The sequence below is a fragment of the Canis lupus genome, chromosome 19 (assembly GCF_048164855.1).
Source record: "Canis lupus baileyi chromosome 19, mCanLup2.hap1, whole genome shotgun sequence".
NCBI classification, from domain to species: domain Eukaryota; kingdom Metazoa; phylum Chordata; class Mammalia; order Carnivora; family Canidae; genus Canis; species Canis lupus.
The window spans coordinates 40,839,406-40,856,297 of NC_132856.1; the positions used below are offsets into that span (position 1 = coordinate 40,839,406).

A 16,892-nucleotide genomic window follows, 5' to 3' on the forward strand; every position below is an offset into this window, starting at 1 on the left:
CTGCCTTGCCCCTGGGACCTGGAACTAAGTGCTACAAATAAAAGCTAAAGGCAGATACAAGATACTCCTCCTAGTGGCAAAGTGATCCTTATTCACCTCTCTCTCCCTCAGCTCCAAGGCTTCCAGCTCCTGCTCACTCAGCCTGGATCGTCGGTAGATATCCATGTTTTGCTGTAAGAAATTTGACAGACATGGTAAGAATTTAGACCAAACTAATTTGAAATGTCATTTCTAACAATATCTATCTATTCTAAGAGTCAAAGCCCAGTTCAATATACCATAGCATGAAAACCAGAACCTGATGTATATGGAGCCCCCATGCTCTTTAACACTCTACAATCTGGAACAGACCACAATAAGAATAGCCTTTTGAAAGGTGATCGAACACTCCATGCAGGGATCTGCCAAACCTTCACCACAGTCAGGCCACTTGTGACACTTTGCTGCCTTCCCTCCCTGCCTTGGATCAGCTCAGAGAAGCATGGTCACCTTGTGAAGGTCTGAGAGCTGCTGGTGCCTGACCAGGGCATCTCTGTTGGGGAACTGGCGCCGGCAGAGCAGGCAGGCCATCTTTTTCCAGTCGGCCAGCTTCTCTTCCTCACTCTCCAGTCTCTCCACTAGCTCCTCTTCATTGTCGCTGTCACCACTGTAAGCAGCAACCAGACCCCTCTGGGAACAAGAGTGTGTCATTGGAAACATACAATAGGAAGGAGCCATGACTATATGATAAAACACGCAATTCAAGATGTGTGAGAACTCCCACTGCCCCAAGCCATATTTCAACAGTGTGGAACAGTCAGGTCCTCAAATGCTGGGCCTGCCAGCCTCCTGGTATCAACCCTCCTGAGGCCCAGGAAAAGTTCCTGGATGGCTGTTTTCAAACTACTCACCACGTACGAATACCCAAATATAACAGAGTAGTGGCCCACCTAGACCAGTATCTACCAAGTAAAACATGTTTTATTGTCTTGATTTTCTCTTCCCAGACCATTAAAATTCTACTTACAAATGCAATAAAACTCAACTGAGCTTAGGAATTCAGGTTTCATTCACTGCTCCAGCTCACTAGCTCTCACCCAGAAAACAAAGCCTTGGACATGGATTCTATGTGCAGGACCTGCTCTAAATACCCACTGATAGTGAGCACATCCAGTTTTAAGTAGGAATCACAGCCAAGATGAAGGGGAGATACCCAGTGAGATAGCAAGCACAAATATGGCCTTAAAAACACTGGTGGTGGGCAGCCCGGGTGGCTCAGCGGTTTTAGCGCTGCCTTCAGCCCAGGGCGTGATCCTGGAGTCCTGGGATCGAGTCCCACGTCGGGCTCCCTTCATGGAGCCTGCTTCTCCCTCTGCCTGTGTCTCTGCTTCTCTCTCTCTGTCTCTCATGAATAAATAAATAAAATCTTAAAAACAAAACAAAACACTGATGGTCTTCTACTTACCTTGAGAGGATTCTCCTCATCTCCATTTCGCACCAGTTCTGGGATGAGCTGCTGCCTTTCGGCTAAGGCTCCCTGGGAAACACAGAACAAGTCATAAGCCTCACATTTTACTTAAGTTCCCTTTATGAAGTGTGGCCATTCTTGCTGTTACCTTTTTCTCAAAGAGAGCAAAGCCAGCATCTGCCGCAGCGGACTCTCTCCTTTCTTCTTCTCTCAAGGAGTTAACAGGTTGAAAGCTATTTTTAAAATTTTCTTTCTGCTTGTTTAAACTCTTAGCCCAGCGTTCCATATCTTTGGCGATCTAGTGCCAGACAACAACCACGAAAAACCATTTAGAAATACAGGACTTTAGAAAACTGTCTCCTGTGCCACAAATAAGCAGCCATTAAAGGTCTCACCTCAATCACGTGCTCTGGAACAAAACCCCTTTTGCCCTTACTTCTACCTACAAATATCTTCATGAAATGCAATGCATACACCCAAAGTCATTAACAAATACTGATTGAAAAAGCCTGTGAAGCTTCGAGGATATTTTTCCTTCTAAGTATGTATACAGGCAACTGACAATGTATGGTAACTTAAAAGTAATTTACAAAATGCTCTGTGAACTTGATGTAAATAAGATATGTGGCCCAGTTTTCTTTTGTTTTGGTTTTTATTATTCATTCATTCATTTATTTATTTATGATAGACATAGAGAGAGAGAGAGGCAGAGGGAGAAGCAGGCTCCATGCAGGGAGCCTGATGTGGGACGATCCCGGGACTCCAGGATTGTGCCCTGGGCCAAAGGCAGGCGCTAAACTGCTGAGCCACCCAGGGATCCCCTTGTTTTGGTTTTTAAGATTTTATTTATTCGAGAGAGAGAGAGAGAGAAGAGGCAGGCGGCAACATAGGCAGAGGAAGAAGCAGGCTCCATGCAGGGAGCCCGATGTGGGACTTGATCCTGGGACTTCAGGATCACACCCTGGGCCGAAGGCAGGCGCTAAACCACTGACGTGACCCAGTTTTTAAAAAGATTCAAATAAAGCCGACACAGATGCCACACCTGAAAACACAGAAAGAAAAAAAGAAAGCCCAATCCTCTAGAGAGAACTGAGTTCCCTTCCTGGGTCATGGTCTCACCTGCTGGGCTGTTTTGCTCTTGGGTTTCTCCTTCTTTTCCTTCCCCTCCTTTGCAGGAGGTAGGCCCGTCTGCTGGTGGGAGCTGGACTCTGCAGCTGGCACGTAGGTCTCCTTCTCCCCATCCCAGTAAAGGTACTGCTGGGTCAGGGAATTGTAGTAGTACTAGAAACAAAACACAATTAATGCAGGCTTTCTGCTTTGTCAAACCCTTAAAAGAATATTTTGTTAAAAAGACATATCAAGGGATCCCTGGGTGGTGCAGCGGTTTGGCGCCTGCCTTTGGCCCAGGGCGTGATCCTGGAGACCGGGATGGAATCCCACGTCAGGCTCCCGGTGCATGGAGCCTGCTTCTCCCTCTGCCTAGGTCTCTGCCCCCCTCTCTCTCTCTGTGTGACTATCATAAATAAATAAAAACTTAAAAAAAAAAAAAAAAAGACGTATCAAAATTCTTTTGTCAAAAAAAGGAAACACAAACATAAAACACGCTGTGGAAAAGTATTTATTTCCTGCCTAGAAAGAAGCTGCTGTACATGCTGGTGTGGTAAGAATACAGAACTAGCCAGTGAAGAAGTATGAAACTTCTGGGACAAAAGTAGAATATGGTTTCTAAAGAGTGTAGTTCCATTAATCTAATCCCTGGGCTTGGAGTGCACCCAAAGAGCCATGTATCTGACTCCTTTTCATAGCCCATTTATACAAACCAGGTGGCCAGAACAGGTGGTACAGAGGGTTTTTTTTTTTTTTTTTTTTTAAAGATTTATTGGGAGGAGGGTGGGGGGTGGAGGTGAATGGGTGACGGGCACTGAGGGGGGCACTTGACGGGATGAGCACTGGGTGTTATTATGTATGTTGGCAAACTGAACACCAATAAAAAAGAAATTCATTATTAAAATAAAATAAAAAAATAAAAAATAAATGATTTATTATTTATTATTTTTAGTAATCTCTACATCCAGTATGGGGCTCGATCTCAAAACCCTGAAATCAAGAGTCCATGTTCCACCAACTGGGCCAGCTAGGCACGCCTTAGAGGAGGAGCTTTTTTTTTTTTTTTTTTTTTAATTTTTATTTATTTATGATAGTCACAGAGAGAGAGAGAAAGAGGCAGAGACACAGGCAGAGGGAGAAGCAGGCTCCATGCACTGGGAGCCTGAATGTGGGATTCGATCCCGGGTCTCCAGGATCGTGCCCTGGGCCAAAGGCAGGCGCCAAACCGCTGCGCCACCCAGGGATCCCGAGGAGGAGCTTTTATTTTTTATTTTATTTTATTATTATTATTTTTTTTGGAGGAGGAGCTTTTAATCACACATCTTCCATGACAACCAGTTAACAGCCAGTTCATCATCAGGTTCAAACATCTGGAACCCTTTGGACACCCAGGCAACCAAACACAGGGTTGTAAAATGCCAGCTTGGGAGTTGAAAGGTGGTAAGTGAAGGAACTGGATCTGACATATGTAGGAAGAACTGCAATAGCAGATAGGTAGCACCTATCTCTCCTCCTCCTCTTCTTCTTTTTTTAAATGATTTTATTTATTTATTCATGAGAGACACACACAGAAAGAGAGAGAGGCAGAGACACAGGCAGAGGGAGAAAGAAGCAGGCTCCATGCAGGGAGCCTGACGTAGGACTCGATCCCAGGTCTCCAGGATCACACCTTGGGCTGAAGATGGTGCTAAACTGCTGAGCCACCCGGAATGCCCCTTCTCCTCTTTTTTATTGCCTATTCATTCACTCTACCTGCTTAGCAGGGACCCAGGGACATGATACGCTATATCTTTTCTGGGGAAGATGGCATGGGTCAGACATAGGAGTCACAGCTGCCTATGGCCACTAAAAACTGCCTGGGTAATGGTTAGACTTCACAGGCAAGAGAACTAGAACCATACAAGACTTGGCTTGCTCACCATTCCACACCTCACTCTCAGAAACCACAAGCTCTCAATGCCAAGTTCCTGTTAAAAGCACTTATTTTACTATCCTATATATATAGCTCCCGGTCATAAGTAATTGTTTATTTATGGAGTGTTAAAGCTGTCTTTCCTCTTTAAAATAATATACCACTACCAAAAATAAAACATCACCCCAGAGATCTGCTAATTTCTACCCACAGATCAGGACACTAAGTAAAAGAGGCTGGACACAATAAGTCACATGCTGTCCACCTCCACTTACATGAAATGCTAAGAGGCAAATCTGCAGAGACCAGAAAACAAATAGTGGTTGATGGAGGGACTCAGGAGGGACTGCTAAGGGGACAGGTTTCTTTTGGGGTTAATAAAAACATTTTGGATTACAAATAAATAAAGAGCAAGGGGTGTCTGGCTGGCTCAGTTGGTAGAGCAGATCTTGATCTCAGGGTTGTAAGTTCAAGCCCCAGGTTGGGTGTAGAAATTACTTAAAAATAAAATCTGGGAAAAAGAATAAAAAATAAAATAAAATCTGGGGTGCCTGGGTGGCAAAGTCACTTAAACATCCAACTCTTGGTTTTGGCTCAGGTCTGATTTTGGGGTTGTGGGATTGAGCCCTGCACTCAGTGGGGAATCTGCTTGGGTTTCTCTCTCCCTCTCCCTTTGCCCCTCCCCCTGCATATGCTCATGTGCATCTGTGTGTTCATGCTCACTCTATGAAATAAGCAAATCTTAAAAAAAATTTTTTTAAGGTGCTGCCTGGGTGGTTCAGTTAGCTGCCTGACTCTTGATTTCAGCTCAGGTCTTGATTTCAGAGTTGTGAATTCGCCCTGTGTCGGGCTCCACACTAGGTGTGGAGCCTACTTAAAAAAAAAACAAAACCTCAGGGGATCCCTGGGTGGGGCAGCAGTGTAGCGCCTGCCTTTGGCCGAGGGCGTGATCCTGGAGACCCGGGATCGAATCCCACATCGGGCTCCCGGTGCATGGAGCCTGCTTCTCCCTCTGCCTATGTGTCTCTGCCTCTCTCTCTCTCTCTGTGACTATCATAAATTAAAACAAAACAAAACAAAACCTCACATACCTAAAAACAAACAAACAAGCAAACAAACAGTGAAGTTTAGCTCAATTAAAAAAGTACACAGGAAGAGAAACCACATTTTCAAACTTCTATCTAGGTCTTTACGTAAACACTAACAGCCATCTATAAATTTTATTGACAGGGCAGCCCCGGTGGCTCAGCGGTTTGGCGCCACTTTCAGTCCAGGGCATGATCCTGGAGACCTGGGATCGAGTCCCATGTCAGGCTCCCTGCATGGAGTCTGCTTCTCCCTCTGCCTGTGTCTCTGCCTCTCTCTCTCTGTGTCTCTCATGAATAAATAAAATCTTTAAAAAAAATTTTTTTATTGACAAAATAATCCATGGTCCTAGAAATCAGACTTGTGGTTACTGAAGGGGGGGGGTACTGGCCAGCAGGGGGCATGAAGGAGCTTTCAGCACACTAGGAATATTCTCTCATCTCAGCGCTGATATAGGAGTACGTACACATGTAAACATTCTAAGAAATGTACACTTCAGCTTTGTACCCTTTTCCTATATGTACACTATACCTCAAAAACATTTTTAACATTTAAATGATAAAATTCCTAAAATAGAAATTACATCTTGGTGGTTCTGAAGAATTTAAAACCAATCTGGGCCACTTACTCCTTTGCAGGAGTTATTTCATGTCATGCTTCATAAATGGACTAAGTGAAATGAAGATATTTTTAGTGAAATTGGGGAGGAAAACAGTGCACTTACCTGTGAGTTAGGGTCATAGTACAGCCCTGTTGTTGGATCATAATAATATCCTGAAGATTCGTCATACTGGTAAGTGGATGTGTCAGGCACTGCTGCAAAAACAAAAACCAGCACACAGTCATTCCAGGTAAGAAACAAGCTTTACTTGAAACTCTAAACCACTGAGATGTGGCAGGCCTTAATGGTCTTCTCTCATATCCCCAAGTGTCCCTCTGACACCCACAAAGGGAGAAAACGCTTACTAGACACAGACAACAACTAGGACCTTCCAACTGTCAACAGCCCCATGAGGTTTGGCTTACCATATTTGGTACCAGGAACTACACCAGTGGGGGAAGCGGCTGGGGCCTGTGTACTTGTGCTAGTGCTAGGCTGTGCTTCCTCAGTCTGGAAAGAACAGCAGCTTCAATATAATTTCAACTGTAAAGCCTCTTAAGAGAACTAAATCACTGCAATGATTCAGGAGGAAGGGCTCCCCTGACAGACATACTGTAGTAATGATCTAGGGCAATCCTTGAACAAAAAACACATGCTGACAACTTTCTTCCTAAAAATCAAGTTGAAGCATGCAGGAAGTATCAATACACCCTGTTTGGAATCTTATGTTCTAAATACATACCCCAAATTATTTTATCATCTAATACTACCAGAGAAGTAAGGTCGGAATATCTGTATATTATTCAAACCTGGCTCATGCAGCAGGAAAGAATAATACTTTATAGCAAAAGCAAGCCAGCCCCCCCACCTCCCCGCATCACCAGTTCTGTATTTAGGACAACAGGATTACCGGAGAGCTGGGTGGATTGGAGGTCTGATTATACAGCTGGGGACTCTGGGACACTACAGCTGCTGAGGTGGTGGTCACTGCTGTGCCTAATGATAAACACAGAGGTTAGGAAGGGCCGAGGCACTAACTCCAAGCCAAACATCTTTATCTGTAATGCCCAAACTAACCTTCTGTCTTTGTATACGTTTTTGTTTTTGTTTTTTTTTTAGGTTTATTTATTTTTAGAGGGAGAGAGCAGAGGGAATGGGTAGAGGAAGAGGGAGACTCAAGCAGACTCTGCGCTGAGACTGAAGCAGGGCTTGGTCTCATGAGACTGAGATCATAACCCTCAGCTGAAACCAAGAGTCAGTCACTTAATCAATTGTGCCACCAGGTGCCCGTGTAGATGTCAGTTCTTAATAACTTAATTCCCACTGAACATCCTGGAACCTCTAACATTTTCATTTTTATGATCCTTTTAGAATGTCACATACAAAGTTAAATATTCTGCATGATGGTCAAGAAAAAGGAAGAGAAGAATCTCTAACTGGTCTGGGGTTGAGAAAAGATTTAACTATAAACTTTTAGAATTCTTTTTTTTTTTTTTTTAAACTTTTAGAATTCTAAAACAAAAACTAAAGCAGAAGTTTCTTACAATGACCCTTCTGATTGATGTCTGGGCATGAGACTTTATGGCCACACTCTCTCTGCTCACATGAACCTATGTAGGAACCCATGATTCCAAACAAAGCCAAGGGAGATACAAAGTTGAATTCTAAGAATGAACATTCATCACAATACGGTCTCTAAAAGGCTGTTATCCTCTCCTGATCTTCCCTAGAACCTTAGGCACATGGTGACAACCCTGAATATGTATCCCTTACCCTCATCTTGCAGGAAAACAGATACGTGGCTTTGGGTCTAGTTAGAACATCTAGTCCTATCTCCTTAATGATAGCTGCTTAAACAAAAGGTAAAACAGAGATGAAGTTTACTACCTGATGCAGATGATGCATCAGATTCCAATCCTCCAGCTTGTTGCTGATAAAACTGTTGGTAATCCTGTGAGTACTGAAGAAAAGTCCACTGTTAAAGCTGCTATTCTCAGACCTGCTCTGGAGAGCAGAAGTTGGATGCTGGTCAAATCTACCTACCTGAGCATATTGGGCATAGCCATCTTGGCCTGGCTGCAGGTAACTGTAGTCAACACTGCCTCCTTCACCACTCTGAGACTATAAAATGTCAAAAGAAAAGGATACACACAGGTGAGGTTAGTGGACATCAAGGAAAGAAGCCAGGAAGTACTTCCTAAAACTGACCTTGGAGAGCTCCTAAGGCACCAGAGATCACTTCTGTGAATTTGGGCACCACCACCACCACGCTATTTTGAAAAAAATTTTAACAATTCCTTCTTACCTGGGTAGATGACCACTGAGCAGCAGCAATGGCTGTACTGGCCACAGAGAAGGCGCTGACCCGGTTACCATCTGGGAGGACCAAGTCTCTGAAAACACAAAAATTCCATCATGTGGTTCTATCTCAGCATGCTCCCAATCTGCCAAGGAAATAGCAATTCACTCTAGCTTTTGTTGAGAGCTCTCAAATGCTAGCAAGGCCTCATTTCTCCATGGGTGAGTTCCTTAGTGGGCAAATGTCTCTGCAGTATCACTGTTTTACTGTGTATCCTACCTTCTAGTAAGGTGTTTCCTGGGTGAGCAATGATACTACAAATGGGAAATTTACATCTCTGGACTGAGGCTCACTCTATATGAAACTATAAGCATGCTGTTCTGGAAAGAATTATTTCCAGATGGGTTTGCACTATCCTGAAGCTGTTTGCATAGCACATATTATCCACCCATCTGTCATGTGTGCCTCTGTCCTGTTCTGAAGTTTTCTGGCAACTGTTTTTTCAGGACAGGAGAAATATACTGTAAAAGAAGACAACTGTCTCCCTCCCAACCTTGGCAACCGGGGAGGATTGTATCTCAGTGTTGAGAACATGGGCTTAGGGTACAGTTAGCAAAGCACCCCTGGGCAAGTGTATAAGTACAGCGGTTTGAAATAAAAATAAAGCTACTCACTTTCTGGCACTTTTTGCAAAATCAACCCCAATAGTTTTGCCATCAATTTTCAAAGGAGGGTGGAGACTCTGCAATATCTGAAGGAGCTGAGAGGCATCCTGAAGGAGAATGTCAAGAAAGACAACTTTGTCATGTAATTAAAAATCTCTCCCTACCACCAACTCCATTCGAAGTTTAGCTTTCTATTAAAAAAACAAACAGTAATTCATTATTGTTTGTGCATATGAATCCTTGAGGAGAAAAACCAGCCCTCTTTCTTCCAGTACATGAAGGTATTTCATATGTTTAAAGGAGTAAATGCTAAATCAATCTAAAATAAAGGAAGAAGGAAAAATTAAACTGTGGCTCAAACTTTAGTTATGCTAATTATCTACAGGTATACACATTATTTTTTACCACTTATCACATGTAGCCCTGACCTCTGGGCTCCAGGAGCCTTGCAGACAGCATTACAATTAGATGAACCGCATTTGCCTCTTAAAGCCTAATTTCTTGTAAAAGGAAAGATTGAGTGAGCACCTCACCATTGCAGAAGACAGCTGCACAAATGCGAAGCCCCTGTTCTGCTGGGTCTGTTTGTCTTTTATGAGGCGAATATTATTGACAGCTAAGGATGCGTAGGGAGACAGTGCTGTCATGATGGAATCCACCACAGTGTGCGGGGCTATGTTTCGAAGTATGATTGCTGGAGGTGAAAGAGACAAATGACATATATGTGCATTCCCACCACCGATACTTTTTTTTTTGTTTTAAAAAATTTTTTTTTTATTTATTTATGATAGTCACACAGAGAGAGGAGAGAGGCTGAGACACAGGCAGAGGGAGAAGCAGGCTCCATGCACCGGGAGCCCGACGTGGGATTCGATCCCGGGTCTCCAGGATTGCGCCCTGGGCCAAAGGCAGGCGCCAAACCGCTGCGCCACCCAGGGATCCCAGCACCACCGATACTTTTTAAGGCAGGTTCAAGGACAAATACTTAAATCCATTTTGGGAGAGTCCTAGTATACCTTGCACTTTGACATGGAAAAGATGCTAAAAACCAAAACTGAGGCCACAGCCATTCTAAAAACCCTATTCATTAAAAAAGGATAAGAAAACAAAAACTTCTGAGTTTAACTTCTACCACAAAGGCCAAAAGAGCATAGTGGAACTTACTATCACAGTAGTAATCCACAGACTGAACAGACTCTGTAGTTCCAGGGGGCACTTCCTGTTCAGAGTCTACAAGGGAAAGAGACAAGGAGACTCAGTAACATAAAGAAAAACAAACAATAAACCAGTGTATTTTTAGTAAAGAAATACATTCAAACCTCAAAGTTCAAACCTCAAAGCTTTAATTTTAAGTAAATGTAAGCATTTATTTTTATTTTACACCATCTGTGGCTATAATAATACATGATTAATTTCGACGTGATAAACGTGGAATGCGAAAATTGGGCCAGTGGAGGACTGACATTACTTCAGTACTAAAGAAAAGCAGGAATAGAATACAAACTGTGAACAGGCTTAATTTTGGAAAATAAAAGAACTCTCTGCACCCACAATCATCAGAAGCATCTACCTAACATAAGGTAAGAAAGTTTAAGAATTATTTGTTGAAATGTCCTACAATCTATACTTTTCCTCAGGCTTGCAGACAGTCCAATTAGTCAGGTTTTTAATGCATATTCCAAATAGCTGAGTTTGGGCTTACCAAACTTGTCCGCTCCACATCGGAAGCATTTTAGTCTTTTCCTGAAATTGTTAAGGCAGCACTGGAAGAAAAAAAGTTTTCTCTGTAATTATTTCTCACAGTAGGCCAGGCTTACTAGTAATGAAATGGATTAGAGCAATATGGCCATGGACAAGTCCGAGGTAGCAAATAAAAGAACAGAGTGATATCACGTAACCAAGACAAACGGGAAGTCACCTAAAAATTTAAAATTTTATATGTTTTACTATGTGAATGGAATTCTTCCAAGAAAAACAAATATTTTTTTACTTTTAGAATTTGTTTATTCATGAGAGACCAAGAGAACAAGAGAGAGGCAGAAACATGGCTGAGGGGGCAGGTTCCTTGCAGGGAGACTGATACAGAACTCGATCCCCAGACCTGGGATCACACTGAACCAAAGGCAGAAGTTCAACTGCTAAGCCACCTGGGTGTCTCCCAGGAAAAACAAATCTCGATATATTTTGAAGTAGAATTCCATTTTTATCAAGTTCGAGGAAAGCTTCATTTCACCCCAAAACTTTATAGCAAACCCTCCAGTGGTGAATTTGTTTCTCGCATCAGAAGAACACTTAGTGGGATCCCTGGGTGGCTCAACAGTTTAGCGACTGCCTTCGGCCCAGGGTGTGATCCTGGAGTCCCAGGATCGAGTCCCACATTGGGCTCCCTGCATGGAGCCTGCTTCTCCCTCTGCTTGTGTCTCTACCTCTCTTTCTCATGAATAAATAAATAAAATCTTAAAAAAAAAAAAACAACCCACATTAAAAAAAAAAAAGAGGAAGAACACTTACTATATGGACCACTCTAGATACACAATGTAACAGAATACTGTCTAGCCCCTACTGGACATGGTTCACATGCAGAACAAAGATTCCAAGTACTCTCAGAATGTCAATGGCAACACCCAATGCTCAAAATGATGCATTGGTGGGGCACCTGGGTGGCTCAGTTGGTTAAGCATCTGACTCATGGTTTCAGCTCAGGTCATGATCTCAGGGTTGGGGGATTAAGCCCTGTGTCAGACTCCACACTTGGTGGGGAGTCTGCTCAAGATTCTCCCCACTGACCACTTGCATGTGTTCACTCTTTCAAATCAGTCCTTTATTTTTTATTTTTTAATATCTTATTTATTCATGAGAGAGAGAAAGAGAGAAGCAGAGATACAGGCAGAGGGAGAAGCAGGCTCCACACAAGGAGCGCAACGGGGGACTCGATCCCGGGCCCCAAGATCATACCCTGGGCCGAAGGCAGGCACTAAACTGCTGAGCCACCCAGGCTGCCCTCCACTGATCCTTAAAAAAAAACAAAAACAAAAAACAAGGGATGCCTGGATGGCTCAGCAGTTGGGCGTCTGCCTTTGGCTCAGGGCATGATCCGCGGTTCCGGGATCAAGTCCCAAATCAGGCTCCATGCATGAAGCCTGCTTCTCCCTCTGCCTTTTTGTCTCTCATGAATAAATAAATAAAATCTTTAAAAACAAAAACCACAAAAATAGTGCACTGGTGACAGCACTATAATGTTTTAATTTTATTTGTTCGTTCGTTCATTCATTCATTATGACACAGAGACAGAAAGAAGCAGAGACACATAGGCAGAGGGAGAAGCAGACTCCATGTAGGGAGCCCGACGTGGGACTTGATCCCAGGTCTCCGGGATCACACCCTGGGCCGAAGGCAGATCCGCTCAACTGCTGAGCCACCCAGGTGTCCCATAGACCTTAATATATAAATAAATAAAATTGCTAGTGTTCTAGGGATTCTAGTACCTATACAGGAGGACCCAAAAAAAGTCACAAAAATCACTCTATGATAAAAGCTGGTGACTGTGTATTTTCTAGTTTCCTTGTTCAAAGAAAAAAAACAATAAAACCCAAAGGATTTTTGTCTGTTTGCAAAGAACATATGCTTACCTTGTTACAAAGCCAATCTTCAAACTTAGGTCTGGGATTGCTATAATGCATCGCAATGTGCTTTCCTTGAATCACCAACTTTTTCTGTAAAAAAAAGAAGTAATTAGTTATTCCCATTGTGAGGAACATGTGTCCATTTTCCCAGGGCAGAGCACACTTCGGAAAAATCAGTGCTCTGGAATTAAATGGACAACATACGGGGAAGACCAACCACCGCCACCTATACTCTGCCCATCCAATCCTTCAGATAGGCAGTAAGAGAATGGGATGCGGAGTAAAGGTAAACGGAGTCAGGGAGTGCTGAGAAAGCTGCCAAACTCTAACCGCTGACATGCACCAGGCCGTGTCTCCAGCAGAGACAGAAGTCCTAACATTCAGCATTGCCAGGCTGCCTGAGAGTGACAGTCTATTTCAAAAAGCAGAAGACACAATTCTCCCAGTTCTGAGATTGCCTCCTACTTTAGCCTCAGCATGGTGTCCTTGGGCTTCGCTTCACTTTTCCCCCAGTCCCCGTCCTTATGCAAAGTAAATCCTTTCTAGTTCCCCTTCCCCAAACTCTTGCTTCAGGATGTGTCCTCTGGGGGACAAAGGGAGGGGAGCTCAGGTTTTTTTGGGGGGAGCTCAAGTTTAAAGGGAATCTGGTTACAACTCTTTCTTTGGAGGGCCTATTCTGAATGCCATCGACTCTAAAGCAGCTAAATGAGATTTCTTCCTGCCAATTGAAACCATGTTATGTCCTAGGTGACAGATGTGTTTTTCCCTGAAATACATGGTACTCTCTTCAAGATGAGTAACCAGGAGGCCAATGAAGTTTCTTCTGGGGGGTCAGAAGAGTTCGTAAATGCATACACCACCTTACCCTTCAAGTCAACCACGTGACTAAAAGAGACACAACTTTAAAAGATCAAAACTCCAAGCTCAATCAGTCTAGCCAAGAGTATACCCAGCACCTGCCCCCAAAGAGCCTTCATTTAACAGGAGCACCTTTTCTTTTGCTTTTCATGGGGGGGAGGGGGATCAATGGGGGAGGGAGCAGGGTGTTCTGATACTATCAGAACAGATTTAAGTAAGAGGTTAGATATCCAGATTTTTAAAAGGAGTCTAACCCCTCTAAATATACATACTGTTGAGTAATTTGGTTCTTGAAAATCCTGGAAGAGTTAAGACATGCTGTGAATGTTGTCTCTGCAATATCTAAAGGCAAGACTGCATGTCTGGCCAAGAGGGAAAAAGCTGAAGGGCCATCCACTCACTTTATTGTACAGAAACAAAAATGAAGCTGGGAGATATGTCAACAGATCATCCCAGTAGGAGGGGTGTGTGCTGGGGGAGACTCCAAACTATCACTGAGTCCCTAATCCTATTGGTCTTATTTCTGGAGTGAATTTGAGCTGTAATGAAATATTACACGTGAACTTAGCTTTGTATACATTAAAATTGTGGAGATTTTTAAATGTCTTGTGAGTTTTAATTTCTTTGGAGTTTTAAACTCCCAGGCAAGCCATTCTGATACCTCCAATGCATCAAAAGATGCTGCTGTGTCAAGAGGGCAGACTCACATGAAGCTTGTGTATAGGTTCTCAATTTACTAACATGGTGTCCGTGGTAGGAAATGAATGAAACTCTATTTCTGTAAGATCAGGCTATCACCTCTGAGTTAAGAAAATGAGAGGTTTAAAAATCTAACAAATCATTCAATCAAAATGATATGCTCATTAGTGAGTCTTTGTTATAAACAGCAATACATACCGGAGTGTAACTTATTCGTGGGTGACAAATCATAAAATGTTGCAGAAAAGCAACATAATGAGTTAAACAAACTTCCCAGAACGCACTGGGTTAAGGCATTTAATACTGCACTTTGTGGAGTTCTGGCAAAAAATGTTATTTAAGTGCCAAGTACAGAATGTTATCTCGACAAACTGTGGAACACTTCAGTTAATGCTACATCAAAGAACCATCAATGATTTGCTTTGAACGGAATACAAAAGGCATTCTCAGGGAGATTAGAATGTTAATGCCACTTAACTAGATTAGACAGCAGCAGGACACCAGCTTCCAGGCTAATCTCATCAGACTTATTGTTCATAAATTCCATGAGGTCCTTACATAGTCCTTGAAGACCCATATGAGCAGTTATGCCTCTTAGAGGCTTGTGGTCTCCAAGCAGAAAAATGGAATTACTTCAAAATGCCTGTAGCAGACTTCTACTGCATTCTTTTTGCTATTAAATCGAGAGTTGGATATTTTAAGATTACTCTCAACGGACACAATGAATAGGAACATCATCAGTAGGGGAAAAGAGAAGGTGTTTTGGTTATCACCAGACAGGTATTCAGTGATTAACAAACTCTGCCAGGCAGCCACGTTTAAAAGCAGAGCAAATTCTATAATGCAGTCCTTGCTGCTGTATTATTCTAATAATATCAATTTTAATATATACAAAGCTTTTCTTTTAAAAAAATCACTCCTTTGGAACAAACCACTCCTTCAACCTTTTTTGTTTTTTTGTTTTTAAATTGTACAGACTTGTTCCATTTTCATGAATATCTAGACTTGGTGAGTGAAGCAACCTGATTGGCTTCCATCCAGCTGGTAGCATCTTGCAAGTGATAAAACTCCACGAAGGCGAAACCACGGCTTACACCTAGAGACAGCATTCAGATATAGACGGGATACTCGTGTTAGTCAGTTCCTTTATAACAGGTGAATCTCTCTCCCACTGCTTCAACACTGCGTGACAAAGCCAATTGGGAAGCAGCTTTACAAATGTGACTTGACTTGGGGATCTTCTTGATACTTTGCCATGGCAAGGAACCAAGCCGCCTGAACTAAGTGCCACTCGATTTGATTCCACGCTTAAAAAGTAACCATGCAACCGACTACAAACAGTCAAACAAGGAGTTTATAAATCGCTACTTACCGAAGGAAAAAAGCCCCTAAAAACAAAGTTTTTAAAAAGGTCCTCAGGTGCTCTCTAATATCGTTTTCAAAGAGTCACATTCCTTAGCCATGGCAAACCTTTCATTCTGAATTCATGTGCTTGAAGATTGGGGGAATCAGGATGGTCTTTACGGGCTGAGGTGGGAATGGGGAAGAGAGCCAGAACAGCCGGAACTAAGCAAGCTCTCACCTGTTTTCCTCTTCATCAACCTCACGTCTGCTGGCTGAGGGCCTTCAAAGGACTCCATCATTTCTCGAATCTGTAGAGTTTTACACATTTATAGTTAAAGCTTCACCATAAACTATTCCACACCAAAGAAAGTTCAAGGACCAGGAACTGCAACAACTGCTTAATCAGCCAAATTTTAAACTTCTATCACCAAAATATAATCATTCTAAAAAGCAGAATAAAAAAAAAAAAAAAAAAAGAACATTTCTCATAGAAATGAATGTACTTTAACAGCCTTAAAAGCATTCTTTATATGCTGCCTGGGAACTTCCCTTAGATACAAGTATTTATGTTATGATAAACAGTCTTGCCTGGGTGCTTGGATGGCTCAGTTGGTTGAACATCTGACTCTTGATTTTGGTTCAGGTCATGATCTCAGGGTCAAGATTGAACTGTGTCAGGCTCTGCTCTTGGCAGGGAGTCTGCTTGGTTCCCCCCCCCCCCCCCCACTCCCCGGTCCTTTCCTGCTGCGTGTACTCTCTCTCTAAAATAAATAAATCTCAGGGGATCCCTGGGTGGCTCAGAAGTTTGGTGCCTGCCTTTGGCCCAGAGCGTGATCCCGGAGTCCTGGGATCGAGTCCTGCGGCTCCCTGCATGGAGCCTGCTCCTCCTCTGCCTGGGTCTCTGCCTCTCTCTTTATATGTCTCTCATGAATAAATAAAATCTTTAAAATCAATCAATCTGTCTCAGGCTGTCTGCATTTGGCTCAGGTCATGATCTCGGGGTCCTGGGATTGAGTCCTGCATCAGGCTCTCTCCTCAGTGGGGAGTCTGCTTCTCCCTTTCCCTCTGCACTCACCCCAGCTCATGTCTGTGTGTATGTGCACGGGGGCACTCTCTCAAATAAAATCTTTTAAATAAGTAAATCTTTAAAAAAAAAAAAAAAAATCTTGCCCATGGCACACTGTCCTGAAAGCCTCTCTTAGTCTTACCTTGCTGTCCTTTGTTCTAAAGTACCAGAAAGAAAATGAGATT

The 16,892-nt window shown here is 42.9% G+C and overlaps 1 protein-coding gene across 1 annotated transcript in view; it reads right to left on the reverse strand.

Annotated features, from left to right (window-relative positions):
* The window catches only part of RBM5 (RNA binding motif protein 5), a 29,399-nt gene that overhangs the window by 3,018 nt on the left and 9,489 nt on the right, over window positions 1–16,892 (reverse strand). The window contains exons 5-22 of the mRNA XM_072786146.1: window positions 15,880–15,949; window positions 15,320–15,393; window positions 12,747–12,830; window positions 10,820–10,880; window positions 10,282–10,347; window positions 9,651–9,811; window positions 9,127–9,224; window positions 8,459–8,546; window positions 8,197–8,274; window positions 8,041–8,113; window positions 7,064–7,149; window positions 6,579–6,663; window positions 6,277–6,368; window positions 2,567–2,728; window positions 1,596–1,745; window positions 1,445–1,516; window positions 490–669; window positions 97–171 (exon numbers count right to left, since the gene is read on the reverse strand). Of these exons, the coding sequence (XP_072642247.1) occupies window positions 97–171; window positions 490–669; window positions 1,445–1,516; window positions 1,596–1,745; window positions 2,567–2,728; window positions 6,277–6,368; window positions 6,579–6,663; window positions 7,064–7,149; window positions 8,041–8,113; window positions 8,197–8,274; window positions 8,459–8,546; window positions 9,127–9,224; window positions 9,651–9,811; window positions 10,282–10,347; window positions 10,820–10,880; window positions 12,747–12,830; window positions 15,320–15,393; window positions 15,880–15,949 (1,755 nt within the window). The remainder of the gene's footprint in view (window positions 1–96; window positions 172–489; window positions 670–1,444; window positions 1,517–1,595; window positions 1,746–2,566; window positions 2,729–6,276; window positions 6,369–6,578; window positions 6,664–7,063; window positions 7,150–8,040; window positions 8,114–8,196; window positions 8,275–8,458; window positions 8,547–9,126; window positions 9,225–9,650; window positions 9,812–10,281; window positions 10,348–10,819; window positions 10,881–12,746; window positions 12,831–15,319; window positions 15,394–15,879; window positions 15,950–16,892) is intronic.